The sequence below is a fragment of the Dermacentor albipictus genome, chromosome 1 (genome assembly GCF_038994185.2).
Source record: "Dermacentor albipictus isolate Rhodes 1998 colony chromosome 1, USDA_Dalb.pri_finalv2, whole genome shotgun sequence".
NCBI classification, from domain to species: domain Eukaryota; kingdom Metazoa; phylum Arthropoda; class Arachnida; order Ixodida; family Ixodidae; genus Dermacentor; species Dermacentor albipictus.
The window spans coordinates 446,597,620-446,614,215 of record NC_091821.1 but is presented as its reverse complement, the minus strand read 5'-3'; the positions used below and the strand labels follow the sequence as shown (position 1 = coordinate 446,614,215).

Here is a 16,596-nt window from a genome sequence, read left to right as displayed (position 1 = left end):
TCATATGTAAGCAAATATAATTGATCATCTTCGTAATCTTAAAGGATAGGATTAGGTGACCACTTTTGAAAGCGTGGTGAACACTGTTATGACTGGACTTGCAATATTTATTATAGCTTGCGCTTGTCCTATCCCTTTCTCTGCAATTCCAGCTCCTTCTCCGCTGAGCAGCCAACCATGTGCAACCTCGGTAACCACATTCCCTATCAATTTCTTCCTGGCTATATCATTTTCCTAAATGTGTCACAGCAATCACCAGTTAAAAGAAAAGGGACAACACCAAAGCTTCTTTATGAGTTTCGCAGTTAAGCTTATTTATTTTAATCAGTTCTGAATGCTTTCCAAAGCCTTGCCCATCTTCATGAATCGCTCGGCAGCTCGCATGACGACACCGACAAATATCTTGATAAAGTTGCCACCATTGGCAGAATCTTCCATGGCATAGCCACTCGTTACTTTCGTTAACAAGTTGGACATGATCTCGGCAGCCTTGTCTTGGATCTTCTTCTTGGCATCCTTAGCGGCTTTCGTGATGTGGTCTTTGGCATCGCCGTAGGCGCCTTTTACGGTTACCTTCACCTTTTCAGTGGCGTTTTTCAAAGCGTCCTTTGTCTTCTGCCACAGAGCACGCAAAAAGTACTCATCGCTCTGAAAAATTGAAGCACGTAAGTATTAAAGGGTGAAATACGGGGACTCGCTGCGTAAATGTTAGTTCTAATTGCTCCTGTCCCTTTCTCCGCATATATTTATAATAGCATCATGAGTTGCATATGTACTCAGGGCAATTATGCTTAACACATGAGGATATGAACGTTTGGCTTGAGTGTAAAATGTTGGCTTATATAACTACAAAAATCTAGAATGTTTGCACCAACTGTACCCTGTTGAGACAAGTAAGTACCAATTACTATATATATATACATAAAGTACGCATGAGCGATCGTTTGCAGTAAAGGGCATAACATACAATATCCAAAGAAAGGAAATAACGACACGAATGCACCGAGATTGAGGTTCTTGTTAACTATCTCTTTAGCCAACATTATTTCACCAGAGAGCTTATCCACCCGTCCTTAGTGCAACCCTTTCCCAATTCTGTAAAACCAGCTGATCAGCGCGTATTTTCCTCACTTGAATTGAGCGGGGCAGTAAAAACAGCGCCATACAATAGAAATGGGACCACCACCTCATTGACGATGTTGCAACTGGCGGAATAAACAGTCTAGGTTTTTGATGTGTTGCTTTCCATTAAGCGAATACGACAGCAAAGACACGCATTTCCTTGGCTGGTTACTTTATGGTTGTTTGCATAGGAAAGATAAGTAATGAACAGTAACATTTATCCAAACATATATTACCCATTATCCTTCAGGCTACTCCTCAACAGTTGAATGTTGTTTGCTCTTCGTTGTCCTATAGTGCCAATGCACCTTAGCCATATAATCAGTCTACACATAGAGGTATACAGGCAGGGAGTTTATATTTCCCCTAATACAATTTCTTTAGACATAAATGACCAGTTAAGCCCGCAATGTACAGCGATTGCAGTTTGTGATCGTGCAGAATACATGTAGTGAAGAACTACGCCTATCTAAACTATGCCTATCTTGGGGATAGCATTTACGAAAGATTCAGAAATTAGTTGTGCCTAATATTATTTTTGGAACACGTGAAATAGTGCGTAGAGGTGCATATGATACGTTTCATTAAGGTTTGCTGCTTTTTTTTTCTGTATGACACCAGTGCGCCAACACTATGCCGTAGAGCTGTTGTTTGGCACTTTCAGAAACAAATGAAATCACAGAGTCCATAAAACTAAGAATGAAATGTGTAAAATGTTTTAACGAAACATGTGTCCTATATCTGACTCACAACCATATCTGCATAGATAGAGAATGCCGCTTCAGCCCCGGTTGGTCGTGCTCAATATATGATGTCTACAACGTGTTTCCGGGGATGCAAACGATTCCGTTGCATGCAGTCAGAAAATCATAGCCTTCGACATCACTTTCTAGTACGCTGAAGGGGCCGTCGCTAGGGCACTGGCGTGGACGCCCACTATAACAAGCAATGTTACTGCCTTTTGTAGACAGCTGCTAGTAGAAGTAGACAGCCATTTATAAATAAAAGTAAGTGTTTGGCCACCTCGATTTTACTATGGTTTTTCTACACACCTCAGAATTAATGTCCTCGTCCTCAGCTAGGGTCTGGGCCACTTCTCGCAGGATCTCACCCACATAAACAGCATCTTGAGCGGCACATTTGGCCGCCCTGTCGAATGTTCCTTCAAGGTTAGACTCCTCTACGGGAATGGCGTGTGCGTCCACTGTAATGGCATGAACAGAAGTGAATGTTAGACGTTTCTGGGTGGCCACCGAATTTTTCACTTGAAATATTTGTAGTACATTAAAAACGCTAGGTGTTTCGGCAAATGACGAAAATGTCAGCAACCTTTGAGCCACCGATGGCATTCTCGTGCAAGGTAACGCATGATGTGACTTACAGCAAATTATTGGTTATCACAAGTGGCAGTGTCTAACGGTGTACTTGATAATTAACTTTTAGCAACTTTAAGTAATATAAAATATACTGTCAATGGAGCAAGATATAAATTTGTTGTTTCTTTTGTTGAAATGGGTGCAAGGGTTGACTTCGAGATTGAAAACTGACTGAAGTGTAACTATGGGGCACACTCAAGTCATAGTTAGTAGCGTTCGAAAACCCTTGAAATTGAAATTGAATATTCGGCGCATTGTAACACAGAGCAAATTGTCGCATTGAAACCCTGAAGATAACAAAGGTCTGTAGCCGGCCTACAAAGCTGGTTTGTGGTTATATGATTGCTCCATTTACTGTTGCTCATTTCCATAGGGTCATTTCTGTACAATGACTTTGATATATTTAATTTACTTTGTTCATTAGTGGAATAAATATTTATACGTACCCGTAAAGGCGACGAGCACCACGATACAAATGGCTGCGGAAATGAGCCTCATGATGTCTGTGAGAAATGTAAAAACCATGTAGCTGTTTGTGGTATGGTCTCACTTTTATGCGCAATAACAGATCTACAGTGCTTTAAAGCATGACTATTATGACTATTTTTTAAGCCCCATATTCTCAAGCAGACTTCCTTTAAATTATGGATGTGCGTTTTGCATAAAATATTAGTTACCTAATTTTAACCAACACGGCCGGTATTGAGTAATCTTCCACCACTGCCTCAAATGAACTCCTTATTTACTGAGAGACGCTTTTACGCTCAGAGTATTTCACTATGAATCTATCGTTGATTCCTATCCTTCTACCGCAAATTTTCTTTGCACTTAGGGTGACCATGACACACGCATGACAGCAAGCAAACAGCTTTGTGCAACAAGGCTAGCACACATTGAGAATATTCTCCGTAGATTCTACTTTCTTAACTAATGTCCAAAGAAAGAGGCCTGTATTTCATATAGGCCATATTTCGTAGCTTTTTATATTTGTAAGCCTGAATGCTTCTCACATTATGAAGGGAACTAAAGCAAGTTGTGCATATATCTACTTACCTAAAGCAGACGTCCACAGGATATTTCCCCGGTTGTATCGAGGGAATTGTGAGTAACCTGCGTTAACAGTGCGGCTTTTATACTTTAGCACCCTCGTGAGCCGTTTATTTGTGGCTATATTGAATTGATATGCAAGTCACTCAAGATCAACGATCTTTCAAGTGCACATATAGAGACCTAGATACCGCATTTATCTCGGCTCGGGCCATCAGAGTTATTGTTCATTGCACAGATTTGTGTGATTGACCAGGACTATTCTCATGCAATAGACAGGTACAGCGACCTATTGAACAATTGTCATCCTCAGGTCAAGCTCGAAGGCACAATGGTTTGCAGCTTATTCGCATGTAATGGGAACAATGTACTTGAAACATATCATTGGGCTGTGACTAATGTGTAATCGAACGATAAAAAGGGGTTGCACGGAGAATTTAGGTGCCTGAGTTTGTCGATGAGTCAGACACAGTGCTCGAAAGGCCACCAGCAAAAGAAGGCAATCCCCTAGCGTTTATGTCCGCCTCTTGCCGCTGAATAATTATGACTTTTGGCTTTCAAGGAGGAAGGCTATCAACTACGAGTTGAATTCCGTTTTCCTCAAAGAAAACTTCACTCAGGCTAGTCGGGCACAGCTTTTCTGAAATCAACGTTGGGCAAGTACAATAACTTGAAATATGCGTGGTACTACAATGACAGCGTTCTTTTTGCGAAAGGATCACGGTCAGCCTGTTGTGGCCATAAAAACCATGCTTATCTAGAGCGTACGTGTACACAGTAGCCTGTATTTCTACTAGTGCGCTTCATCAGAATATGTGGTGTATTCATAAGCAGGTCTGCATTGTATCCACCCCTTAAGCAAGAGGTGAGTTTTGCTCACCTGTTACCGTTCTGCATTTGAATATGCAATTCACTCCTGCGAAGGATGAACCATTTTGCATTGTTAGAATTTTTTCAGCTTGAGGTCATCTATTATATTGATGACCATACTGTGGTACTGTTGTGACACGGACATCATACATCTTGACTAAGACACCTTATTTGAACAGTAGAAAACTAACTAGTGAGGTGGCAGAATTTCTATTTCAGCGCAGGTTGCAAGTATGAGTTCAATCATAGACTCCCAATATCAAATTTAAAATTGCGACGTAGTTACTGTCATATATTGAAGTTTTTGCGTGTGCCATGCCACAAACCTCGGGACAGCAATGGCGCCGATTTCTTAGCATTTCTACAAAAACCAATATCTTTTGCCATCCTCTATAAGTGCACAGTATTATTCGGTGGGCATCTAAACATCGAGATGCTCGAACTATTTTAAAAAGACGAACTGTCTATTTTATTCGGATACAACGCCATGTCGAATTCCACGTCTGCTCCTACGCGGATTACCCTAAATAACGCATCGATGAACCGTCTATGTGTAAGCTGCATTACCATTGCCACGCAATATGAGTCCCAGTGGTCACTCTAAATGTTATGATCTTACTGACTATGTTAAGACGCATGACTTGAATGGCCAAAAACCGGTGACATACCGGGTGATTGGCATACAGTTTATGCAATTCAGATTTTTAAGAAGGGTGACTGCTTATACGTTTCCAATTATCCACCTGTATTCCTTAGCAGCACCTATTATAAAATGTTGGACATGTTGTGGCGTGTTATATAAAGGATTTTTTTGTCAAACCATAAAATTCCATAAAATTCCACACGCCATAAACCATAAAATTCAGCATGGCACGACCACTGTTACTATTTTGTCGAAAGGGGTAGAGTTTACGAAGGACTCGATAGCGCTGAACAGCTGGATGTTTTGATTTTGTGTAGAGTAGCAGGCCAGAGCAAGTTATAGCTTATGCCTACATTTCTTCCTTTGTGTAAATCTCTCTCTCTCTCTCGCTCTCTTCTTTTTGGACTTTTGTAAGGCATTTGACAAGGTGCCCCATGAAAAGTTGTACAAACTTAAATCCATCGGGTTTCGTGTTCAGAATTACTCAATGGATCAACGTGGAGGTACCTTAGAAACAGGCGCTCTTATATTTAAATTCAATATTTCCCTTTAGATTTGCTTCCTGTTAATTCCGGAGTTCGCCAGGGCTGTGTGTTGGGCCCTGTGCTGTTCATAATATACGTTTATGATTTCGTTGATATACTCCATCAAGATACATCTATAAGATTGTTTGCATATTCTGTTGTTTCAAAAAAACATCACAAATCGCTACAACGGATTTCTACAGAATAATATGGTGACTGAAAGTTGCCATATTATTCTGCAGAAATCCATTGTAGTGATTAGTGACTTCCGTGAGCGTGGGAGGATGGAGATAAATAAGTAGAAAACTGGACTCATGTAGAGAACACGAAAAAAGACACACAGAGAATTTACCTATAGATTAGCGAACACTGCTACTGCAGAAGTTGACAAGGGCAGCTATTTAGGCATTACGGTAACCAATAAACTTACGTAGTCTTCATATGTTCTTGGCACCACAACATCGGCTTGAAGAAAGCTATCGGTCACCAAAAGAAAACTGAAAGATGCTTCAAAGTGTTGTTTACACTGGCTTTACTCAACAAAGTATAACAAAAACATAGACGTTTCGCCACCTATGCGGGTGGCATCGTCAGTACACAATGGCAACAAATGAGAAATACATCCTATTTATCTATGAAAGTGCCGTAATGCATCTATCAGTAAAAACGTCGCAGCCTATAACGCCTGTATAAAGGTCGAAGCTTGAATATGCCGCAGCGGTATGGGATCCACATTTCAGTACAGGCATCAAACAATTACTGCGTGTTCGGGGAAAGCTGGCTGGTTTATTTAGGGGAAGTATAAAAGGAAAGATTCGGCAACTATTTGAATGCTACAATACAACATCCAAGCAATGGGAACACGCTGAAAGATTAGCCGATCAACACTACTTCATAAGCACATTTCTGAGCTACTCAATAAAACTTTACCAGTTTGTCTCAAGCCGACTTGAACAAGAACAAGACATACTAAGCAGCATTTTGTAACTACAATATTTGCCATGACTAACACATAAAGTACAATTTCTTTCCGAGAGCCGTAGATGAGGGGAATGCTCAGGCAGACAGCATCGTTGGTTCCAATAACATCGCAATTGAGATTGATCCAACTTTTATGTCCTTATTCTATTTCCCAAGTATCTCTTTTTTCGTACCCTAATGTATCTTGTTTCATTTGTCATGCATCGTCTGTTACTTGCGTGTCATTCAGTTTATCACCCTGTCGGCTTCGACCAAAATGTCGGCCTACCGTATGTGTAAATAAATAAAAATAAATAAGGTAAAGGCTTACGATACCACGTGTTGGGGTTGAGTATGCGCGACTTGTTTCAAGTTGGCATTGGCGGACAAGCACTTAACGTAATCGAAAATTATATAGCAAACCGCACGTTCGGTGTTGAAATTGTGAATGCTCTTTTATGCTCTTATTGTGCTCTAAATTATGAATGCTACCATTTATGCAGAAAACGAAGTTACCGCAAGGTGGTGTACTTAACTACACGCTTTTGATCATAAATACGAATTCCTTCATTTCAACAGTACCACGTACGTAGTATATTTTATTCAGCATATATTAAAATTAAATTATGGGGCTATATGTGCCAAAACCACTTTCTGATTATGAGGCACGCCGTAGTGAAGGACTCCGGAAATTTCGACCACCCGGGGTTCTTCGACGTGCACCTAAGTCTATGTAAACGGGTGTTTTCGCATCTCGCCCCATCGAAATGCGGCCGCCGTGACCGGGATTTGATCGCGCGACCTCATGCTCAGCAGCCTAACACCATAGCCACTGAGCAACCACGGCGGGTATTCGGCATATATCAGTGGCGTGCCCATTACATTTAGACCCTGTAGCTTTGCATCTGTGAGCGAGAAGTTCAGCTAAGTCTTTAGAAGCTGCCTAAAAGGTCCGATAAATATGTCTTCAGTTCAATGCGAACAAATACAGCTTTGTTATTTTCAGAGGAAAGAGAAGCCTCATTACAAATTCTTATGCAGAACCTCATGGACCGCATATACCCGTGAACTCGGAACACTTTGCGAGTCTTACTAGACACAAAAGTTACTTTCGTGCTAAACATACCGTAGTCTAAGAACAAATGTCTAAAAACATCGAGCATTCTTAAAATTTTGTCGCACAGAACGTGCTGTAGTGATAGGAAATGCCTAATGAACAGAGAAGCATTTCTTCTTCCCTGGGCGTCTTTCTAAATGTTCGTACTCCCGGCAGTCAGGCTACGCTTTGTATTAGCGCAATTGCTTCCATCACTTGTCGAGCACGCGCCCTTTCCCATTGCCTCAAGGTCAACATCGCTCCACCGGAGCTTGTCGTCTTCTTCGGGTTGCTGGAGCCTTCTACAGGCCATTGGAAACGCATGGTCAAGATTTGGAAATCGGAGTGCTGGAGGCAGGTGAGGCTTCTGCACGATTGGTTGCGAGTGTTGTGCCTCGCGGGACGTGATGAACTGTCAGGAGTTCGCTGTTTACGGGATCATCGCCGTTTCACAGGCCAGGCAACAGAAGTGTTCTGGAATCAGCTGAGGATTTATCTGCCAAAAAAGGAAAGGCTAAAGGTGAACCGAGGCTCAGTTACTTACTTGGAGGGTGTGACAGTGCCCAAGGTTGTTGATGATCTGCTTCGAAATGGCCCCAAGTATAGCCTCACTCCAAGCTTAAGGAGCCATGAACTGCTTGCCACTGTACATCGGCTGGCTGATAAAGTACACAAGGATGAAAAACAGCGATGTCTGTCTGAAGGGGTTGACGTTCTTCTGAAGGTTGATGGCAAGCAGTCAGGAAACAGCAACCGAGTACTCAACCGCGTTGTGGACCACTTCATCGAAAATGATCTGATCTTCCTCCAAGCGGACAAGGATGGTGGTTTCGTGGTCCTTCCGACAAGGTCTTTTGGAGAGAAGGCAATGGCTGCTGTAGGGAAGAACTTCGAGTCTACAAATCGGAAGCCCTCAAGGTTGAAGACGGCAGCGGTGAAGCTCCTGAAAGAAAACAACTTGGAAAAACTTTCGCGAAGTGTCATGAACTGCAAGGGGAACCACCTGCAAGTGTTCTTTTCAGCAAAAACACACAAGGTGGGTTGCCCTCTGAGAGCTATCATCACGGAGACAGGTTCATGCCAGAAAGTAGTAAGTCAGTCCCTTCAGCGACAGTTGACGGCCCTCCCAGTGCAGGATCCATTCAGTGTGGCTAGCTCGGCAGCGGTGGTAGAGGTCCTTAAAAGTGGGATCCCTGGTGCCAACACGGCCTTTTCAGTTGACATTGAAGACCTCTTCTACAGCATTCCCCATGGTGAACTCTTTGTAGCTGTGCGTGAACTTATTGATCACTGCAGTGCTGTAAACTTCCAGAATGCATGTGGTATGTCGGTGGATGCCTTTCTAGAGCTCCTATCCTTTTATCTGTCATCCACTGTTGTTGAATTCAAAGGTTACTTGTTCCTTCAGAAAAAAGGAATATGTATTGGCTCTAGTGTTGCCCCAGTGCTTTCCCAGATATTTTTAGCAAAATTTGACAGGAAACTTCAAGGCTTCCTTCTAAACAAGCGTGTGGGCAAAGTTTTTAGGTATGTGGACGATTTTTTATAACTTTTAGAGCTTTTGCCAAATGACACTCTGCCCGCAGCAGTAGACGATGTATTGATTGCTTTTAAAGCTTCTTCACCCACTCTTAATTTCACTCATGAACTTCCTAGCAATCATTCCATCAGGTTCCTAGAACTGCAACTAACTTTCTTTGACGACGGGCAATTGTGCTGGATGTTTTCACCTAGAGGCAAGAAAGCACTTTTACCATTTGGATCTGCACATTCAAAGATTGTAAAAAGAGGGATTGCAATGAATTGTTTCCGCAATGCACTTGAAAGAAGCTGTCACCACGCCATTAAAAGTAGCTTTGACGCACAATACCAACGTCTAGAAGCCGCAGGGTTCCCTCCGCCTCTTTTGAAAGCGGTGGCTGAATCGCTGCTTCAGAGGCTAAAGAAGGAACGTACGGAGCTGGTAGATGGTGGGGCTGTTGAACGTAAGAAACTTGAAGTTATGCCGTACGTACATAAAGTGAGCCACAGTATTAAGAAAGTTGCCGCCAAACAGGGAGTAAGTGTTGTTTTTTCTGCCCCTTGTAAGCTTTCGGGTCTGTGTTCGCGCATTTCTCGAGGCAGGGCAAGGAACTATGTTTGCACAACGCAGCATGAAAATCGTTTCACGGCATGTGCTGCAGGGGTTGTTTATAAGTTACCTCTCACGTGCGAAAGATTTTACATAGGCGAAACCGGTCGATGTATTAACGACCGCCTGCGTGAGCACCACTCCTCCCTGGGGTCAGATAACGGTGCAAACTTGCCTCGCCATTGCAATGAGTGTGGTTGTTATCCATTGTTTAGCAATGTTATGATACTTGGTAGGGGCAAGGGCAAAGAAGAGCGTGAAATCTTGGAAGCGTACTTCATCAGTTTATTAGGTGATGACTGCGTTAGTACAACCTCGGTGCGCTTAGAAGAAAAAGAATTTGAATTTCTAAGTCGGTCCCGATAGAAACGGTGCTGTCTTTTCATGCTATGTGATAAGCGATGATGCGGTTGCGCATGCTCTGCTGCCCTTGCTGGGAATACACCAATTCTAATAAACCACAGTTGATAGTCCAGTCGTTGTGTCGTGAACTTCTTCTCTTGTCCTTTCTGTTTTTGACTGGTTTTTTCGTTCAAGAAAAGCTGCTACGTACACGCTCCGACTGCGGACTCATAGTGTATCAGTCTGCTATTACGAGTGCCTAGAGTACGCTGGAGCGTGTTGACAATTTAGGTATCCACTTGGCGACCACCAGCTATCCGCCTGACTACGTAGAAGCCAACCAGTGGTCCCTTCATCTGCCAGGGTCATACTCCAGCTTCACGTATTTTCTGGCTGTTAAGGCGTGCTGTGAACAACCTTCCAGCAAAACCGTAAATCACGTGCCATGTACTACACTGTTTGATAATCAACTGGCAGCGAGAAAACCGTTCTCACTGCGTGTAAGAAATATCAGCGAAAAAATGGCGATTGCATTCCTTGTATATCGCCTGATGGCTCCTGCTAAGTCATTGCATCCGTGGCAGTGGCAGCTTACAGAGTGTGATCCACCATTTGTGGAGATCACAAAATATGCTGCGGAGGCAGATATTACATTGCGTTACCTACAAGTTCAGTCCAATTGCTAATTCAGAGTTTCACTCTGACAATTCCAAATAACATACCGAGTCGTTCCATCCTTTTTTTGGAATCTAACGTACTGCACCATAAACAAGTATCTTTACATATGAGGTTTATGCACAATTGTCAGCTGCGAAGAAAGAGAAGAAAACTTTATTAATGAATGGTCCGGCAGTTTCGTTGTGGTGGCTTCAGGTGGCGGCTCGAAGTCCTTGGACTCGGGCGGCATCTTCGGCTTGCCGGACGGCCCAGAGCTGGTCTGCCAACTTTGAACGTTGGAGAGCCGCCTCCCAGCGGCGGCGACGCCAATAAGAAAACTTTTAAGGAAATCAAAGCTTAAAGAAACAACTATATTTACAGACTTCCCAAGTGTCGTAAAAGCCTTAATGTTTATTTTGGGCGACTTCAACTTTCCCACAATACTATGGAACAATGATTCCTCTACCGTAAAAAATGTCTCATCGGAATGTATGCAATTCCTTAATCTTTGTGCTGACTTTAACCTTACTCAACTCGTTCATGAGCCGACTCGTACAACCGCAACATCTTCCAGTATTCTTGACCTACTATTTACTAGAATTCCAGAGTTAGTTTCTGATTTAACTTACCTCCTAGGATTAAGTGACCATTCATTGATTCACTTTACCTTAAAAACACAACACAGAAATGAGAAAAAATATAAAATAATATGGGACTAGAACAGAGCTGATACAAGTTCAATAATAGCCGAGTTAGAATTATTTACAGAAGGTTATGTCAGCAACTTCGACAAACATTCCATAGAAGAAAAGTGGACCATGTATAAGGAAAAGATTCTACATCTCGTTGAACGATATATTCCGAAAAAGAAAATCATCTACAATTCCCAGTCACCATGGTTCAACTCTTCGTTAAAACGCCTATCAAATAAAAAGAAAAGAATGTTTCGTCGCGCAAAGTGAAATAACAATACTGGTCATTGGGCAGCACATCAGCGAGTTCATAAAGAATATACTGGTGCGATTCAGTGCGCAAAAGATTCTTTTCTTAACAACACCCTGCCATCGGTAGTTCGAACAAACCCTCGCAAATTTTGGAGCATTGTCAGTGGTTCAACATTACGACTCATAGAGTTATCTGATAGCGATGACACTATCCTTCCTCTTAGCCAGTCTTGCACAGTCTTAAACAACGCCTTTGTTTGCGGCTTCAATACAGCTTCTCCTGCATTAATACCCCGTTTACCTGACCAAAACGTTCGCCCTATGGACCCTATTGTTATAGATTGGGTTGGCGTTACCAAGCTCATTGACAATCTTAAGATATCCTCTTCCGCTGGTGCTGACCTACTCAACTCAAAGATGCTAAAAATAGCCACAGTGTACTCAGCAATCATACTCTCAAAACTTTTTGAGCAATCGTTACGGTGTTCCACATTACCCAGCGACTGGAAGGTGGGGAAGGTGCTCCCTATCTTCAAATAGGGTAATGCTCATTCAGCAGATAACTATCGTCCCATCTCACTGACTCGCATACCATGCAAAATGATAGAACACATCATACATTCAGAGCTAATTGAAGTTTTGGAGAACAATTCTTTTTTAATTAATTCTCAACATGGATTTAGGAAAATGCTTTCGTGTGAGACCCAACTACTAACGTTTACTAATGATCTGTTTATAGCTACTGACTTCGGTTTCGATATGGACTGCATTTTTCTCGATTTTTCGCAAAGGCATTTGACTCAGTAGCTCATGACTTAGTCCTTTTCAAGCTTAGTAAACTTAATATCGGCACTAGCGTATTTAACTGGTTTAAAAACTTTCTTTCAAACCGTACTCAATATGTCTCTGCTAACAATTATTCTTCTGCTCTTTCTCCTGTTACGTCCGGCGCACCACAGAGGTGTGTACTGGGCCCTTTGTTGTTTCTTGTATATATAGATGATCTTCCTGACAGTATTGTTTTTTCATCAATTAAGCTTTTAGCAGATGACTGCGTATTTTACAACAAAATAACAAATTTATCTGATTCACTAAATACGCAAGAAGATCTTGATAAATTATCTCTACGGTGTGACAACTGGCTTATGCAATTAAACGTTAATAAATGTAAAACCATGAGAATAACCAGGCGCCCTCACAGTACAAACCACAGTTATTTCCATAAAGGAGCCTCCTTGAGTGCTGTTAACTCCTACAAATACCTTGGCATTATTATTACTAACGACCTATCATGGAAAATGCACGTTGATTACGTAACCCGCAATTCTTACCGCACTCTTGGCTACTTGCGCCAAAACTTTTCCAAAGCACCATTTTCCTTAAAGTTAATTCTTTATAAAACTTTAGTCCGTCCAAAACTAGAATATGCATCCAGCATCTGGGACCCCAGTCAATCCATACTAATCGCTTCCTTGGAATCTGTTCAGAATCTTGCAGCCCGGTTTATTCTATCAAATTATTCCCGCAACGCTTCTGTATCCACTATGAAGAACAAACAACCTGCCTGATCTGTCTTTACGTCGTAAATTTCTTCGTCTCTGCCTGTTTCACAAAATCTATCATCAAAATGAAGTGTTAAAAAGCCGTCTTTTTCTTCAACCGACGCACATTTCATCGCGTGTGGACCACAAGTTCAAAGTTGGTGTGCCATTTTGCCGAACCAACTTATATAATTATTCTTTCATTCCAAAAAACAGTGCAGAATGGAACCACCTTCATGCATCCATCACTGCCATTATCGACACTATGTTCAGAAGTGCCATTGAGGGTTACTTATTTTGTTAACTTGTATTTTCATAAATTGTAGTATTGCACACTTGTATATGTATTACTCACTCCTTTCTGTAATGCCCTCGGGCTCTGAAAGTATTTGTAATAAATAAATAAATGTAAGTCCGCAAACGCGAAAAGCTGAGGAGTTATTTCACATTGTGGAGGCGGATGACCAGTGAAGCTGTAGCATGTGACACATGTTTAGACAAGGGCACGGGTATTTATTTTCATCATTTGGTAATGGTAGGGATGACACATTCGTAATTACTGTGGTATACACTATTTGCTATGATTAGAACCATGGACAAATTCTTGACCAAATTTGTATCTCTACGCGACCGTCGCTGAGTAGCTGAGCGACTTGGATTGGTGCGGCTCTTTAAATCAAACACTCCGACAGCAAACTGAGTGAACCACGCATTTTTGGTTGGGAATGTCCACATTGAAGTCTCACAACAATGATCACAGATCTAGTGTCATCACGGCTTACCTATGGAAAGTGCGTGATGATGACCTTCTTGATATGACACTGGGTGTACCTGGAGATATATACAGGGTAGACATCCAAATTCCACGCTTCGTACGCACGGCATAAGCATTCCCACAGTCGGGCGCATTGTCTTCTTGCCACTAATTGGTCTATGATTGTATATTCATTTTATCCTTTGTGTATATGGGAACAACTCCTGCTCGTGAGTACTTGTGCTGTTAAAAACGAACACCATCGACTTGAAACCATGTACCTTGATTTGTTTATATCATTTATTATTATTATTATTATTATTATTATTATTATTATTAGCGCAGTGCTTGACGCCTGCTTGCCCTCCGCCGTCGGTCGGCCCACAATTCCACAATTTCTGGGATTGCGCCATGCTAACCAGTGTATATATTGACACGTGTACTTATCTTTATCGGGCGACCACGTTTCGCCGCTTAACAACTGTAATCGCACAGCGAGGGACGCGCCTGAATGTATCCGATGTTTCTGGAAAGTTATCGATGCTTCTACCTGGCTGTCTGTTGTCGCCGAACCTTGTGTTATCTGATTTCATCGCGTAACGCGAATGGTGTAGAACTTTGTGGAAGGCACACGGGTCCGAACGATTAGTCTGGAACATTCGACGACTGCTCTATAAAAGCCGACGCACTTGACCCGCTGATCAGATTTTCGACGATCGCCGACTGTGTTCGCCGCTATCGTTGTGCTTTAAGTGTATCCTCTTTTGTGGGCACAGGTTCGCCCAATAAAAGCTAGTTTTGTCTTTCACAGTACTGCTACTGTGTTCTTTCTTCACCGTCACTACCACGTGACAATATTTAATGTTTTTCTTCTATATCCTTTATTGACGGGCAAACAGAAAAAATACAAGGAACCCCAAGAAGGCATGGCTTTGCTTTATTACCCTGTACTTATTGAAGTTTATTTCGTCATGTGCATAGCTTATTTATCTGAGGAGAGATAGACCGATAAATGGGATGGGAAAGACAGGGAGGTTTAGTGAATGCGATTATCGCTTGCTACCTTGCACTGGGGCGCGGGTAAGGGGAAATAACAGACGGAAAGAACAGTGGAGAGAAAATGAAAGGAACAAAAAAACATGTATGGAAGGTCGTGAACTTCTATGAGAATTTGAGTCTCTGCAGTAGGCTACTAGAACGCAAAGATTTCAACATGGCCTTCACTGTTTTGTGAAAACATGGGGAGGGGGGAGATGAAAATCCATTACGATCAGGAAAACTAGAACAATGGAAAGTGGGATGCAACGTTTCGACGAGTGAACTTGTCTACTTTCAAGGCGACATAAGTTACGGTGATATTGTGCCGAGGAAAGCATATGTCACCTTGAAAAACAGAAGGCCACTTGTTGCAACGTTGGCTCCCGCTTTTGCCTTTTTCTCGTTTTACTCATCGTCTTCACTGTCTTGTGGTGTTACGACTGTATAGGTCGCTGTACCAGGGCTTTCTGCTTCGAAAACGGCCGGTCGTCAAAGACGCACCAGCGCGGTCGCAAGTGACTGCATGTGTGCGATGTATCGGGCACACAGACTAAGAAAGTGTTTGATAGTTTCCTCGTAGCCGCAGTTGTCACATGCATCGCTATCCTCCCATCCGATCCGGTAAGCAAACGAATTCGGAAATGCGACACCAAGCCACAATTGCCTTTGTGGCTTGGCCAAGGCAAAGCCACAAATGGCCTTTGTCTCGGTTTGGGTTGGTCCAGGTGCAGACTGATGTTGCAGAGAGGGGTCCAGTCGATGAAGACGTGTGTACTACAAACTAGGCGTGTTCCACAACAAATCTAAGGGATAATATACAAGCAGTCCAAGTTGTGCTGCTGTATCGGTTCTTGATAGCGGGATTAGCTCTTGCACACCGCCTTCATGAGCAGATGAAGCAGCTTCATCGGCCTGTTCATTCCCCATTATGCCACAGCGCCAATTTGCGTCCTCAGCGTCCTTGCTTGCTGAGGTGATGAGGGGGGTCACAGGTTTGTAGCACTAGTTGTGGAAAACAAGCAACGTAAAACTGCCTTAGGGCCGCTCAATATACTCCACTTTCGAGGGGGTTCATATCTATCTATGCATAATACACTACGAAAAGCAGCAAGCTCCGCGGCTGCGCACGTAATCTGATGCGATGTCTTGAACTTCAATGTGGTGACAATCGCACGAAAAATTACTGATCCTGCAGATCCGTCCTTGGTGGTTGCACTATATGTGTATATATTATTATGATCGTTCTGTTGGTGGCACAGCAAGAGAAGCGAATGCTGCCTGAGAGCTGGTGACCATAGTTCTGCGTTCGTTCGAATCCCTGGTACTGTCAGTCGAACTTGTGGTTTAGCCAAGCACAAGGGCCATACAAAACTCTCGATGGAGCTGTGTAATCTTATGGCATCGTTTACAGAATAAGTCAGTATCGTTTGACAAAAAAAGCACGTGGTCAGTCGTCTGGCAGGGAAGCGAGATAATGGAGAAGTGCCCGAGCAAGGTGTCTGACGTTTGCTCTGAGCGCTTCCACAAAAATGTGATCTTGACGGGTAGTCA

General features: G+C 42.6%; 1 protein-coding gene across 1 annotated transcript; it reads right to left on the bottom strand.

The window, feature by feature from the left end:
• Positions 1-307: 307 nt before the first annotated feature.
• On the bottom strand, positions 308-2,996 carry LOC135915347 (uncharacterized). The gene is made up of 3 exons (XM_065448381.1): positions 2,945-2,996; positions 2,175-2,326; positions 308-648 (listed from the first exon to the last, which is right to left on the bottom strand). The coding sequence occupies exons 1-3, from the start codon at positions 2,994-2,996 to the stop codon at positions 325-327; spliced, it is 528 nt and encodes a 175-aa protein (XP_065304453.1). The 3' UTR covers positions 308-324.
• Between the last annotated feature and the right edge of the window lie 13,600 nt (positions 2,997-16,596).

What these genes read in the sequence shown, in the direction of transcription:
- LOC135915347 (XM_065448381.1), bottom strand. Translation starts at nt 2,996, where the DNA reads ATGAGGCTCATTTCCGCAGCCATTTGTATCGTGGTGCTCGTCGCCTTT. An exon ending in GGTGCTCGTCGCCTTTACGG is followed by an intron (nt 2,327 to 2,944) that starts GTACGTATAAAT and finishes ATGCCATTACAG; the next exon opens with TGGACGCACACGCCATTCCC. An exon ending in ACGAGGACATTAATTCTGAG is followed by an intron (nt 649 to 2,174) that starts GTGTGTAGAAAA and finishes TCAATTTTTCAG; the next exon opens with AGCGATGAGTACTTTTTGCG.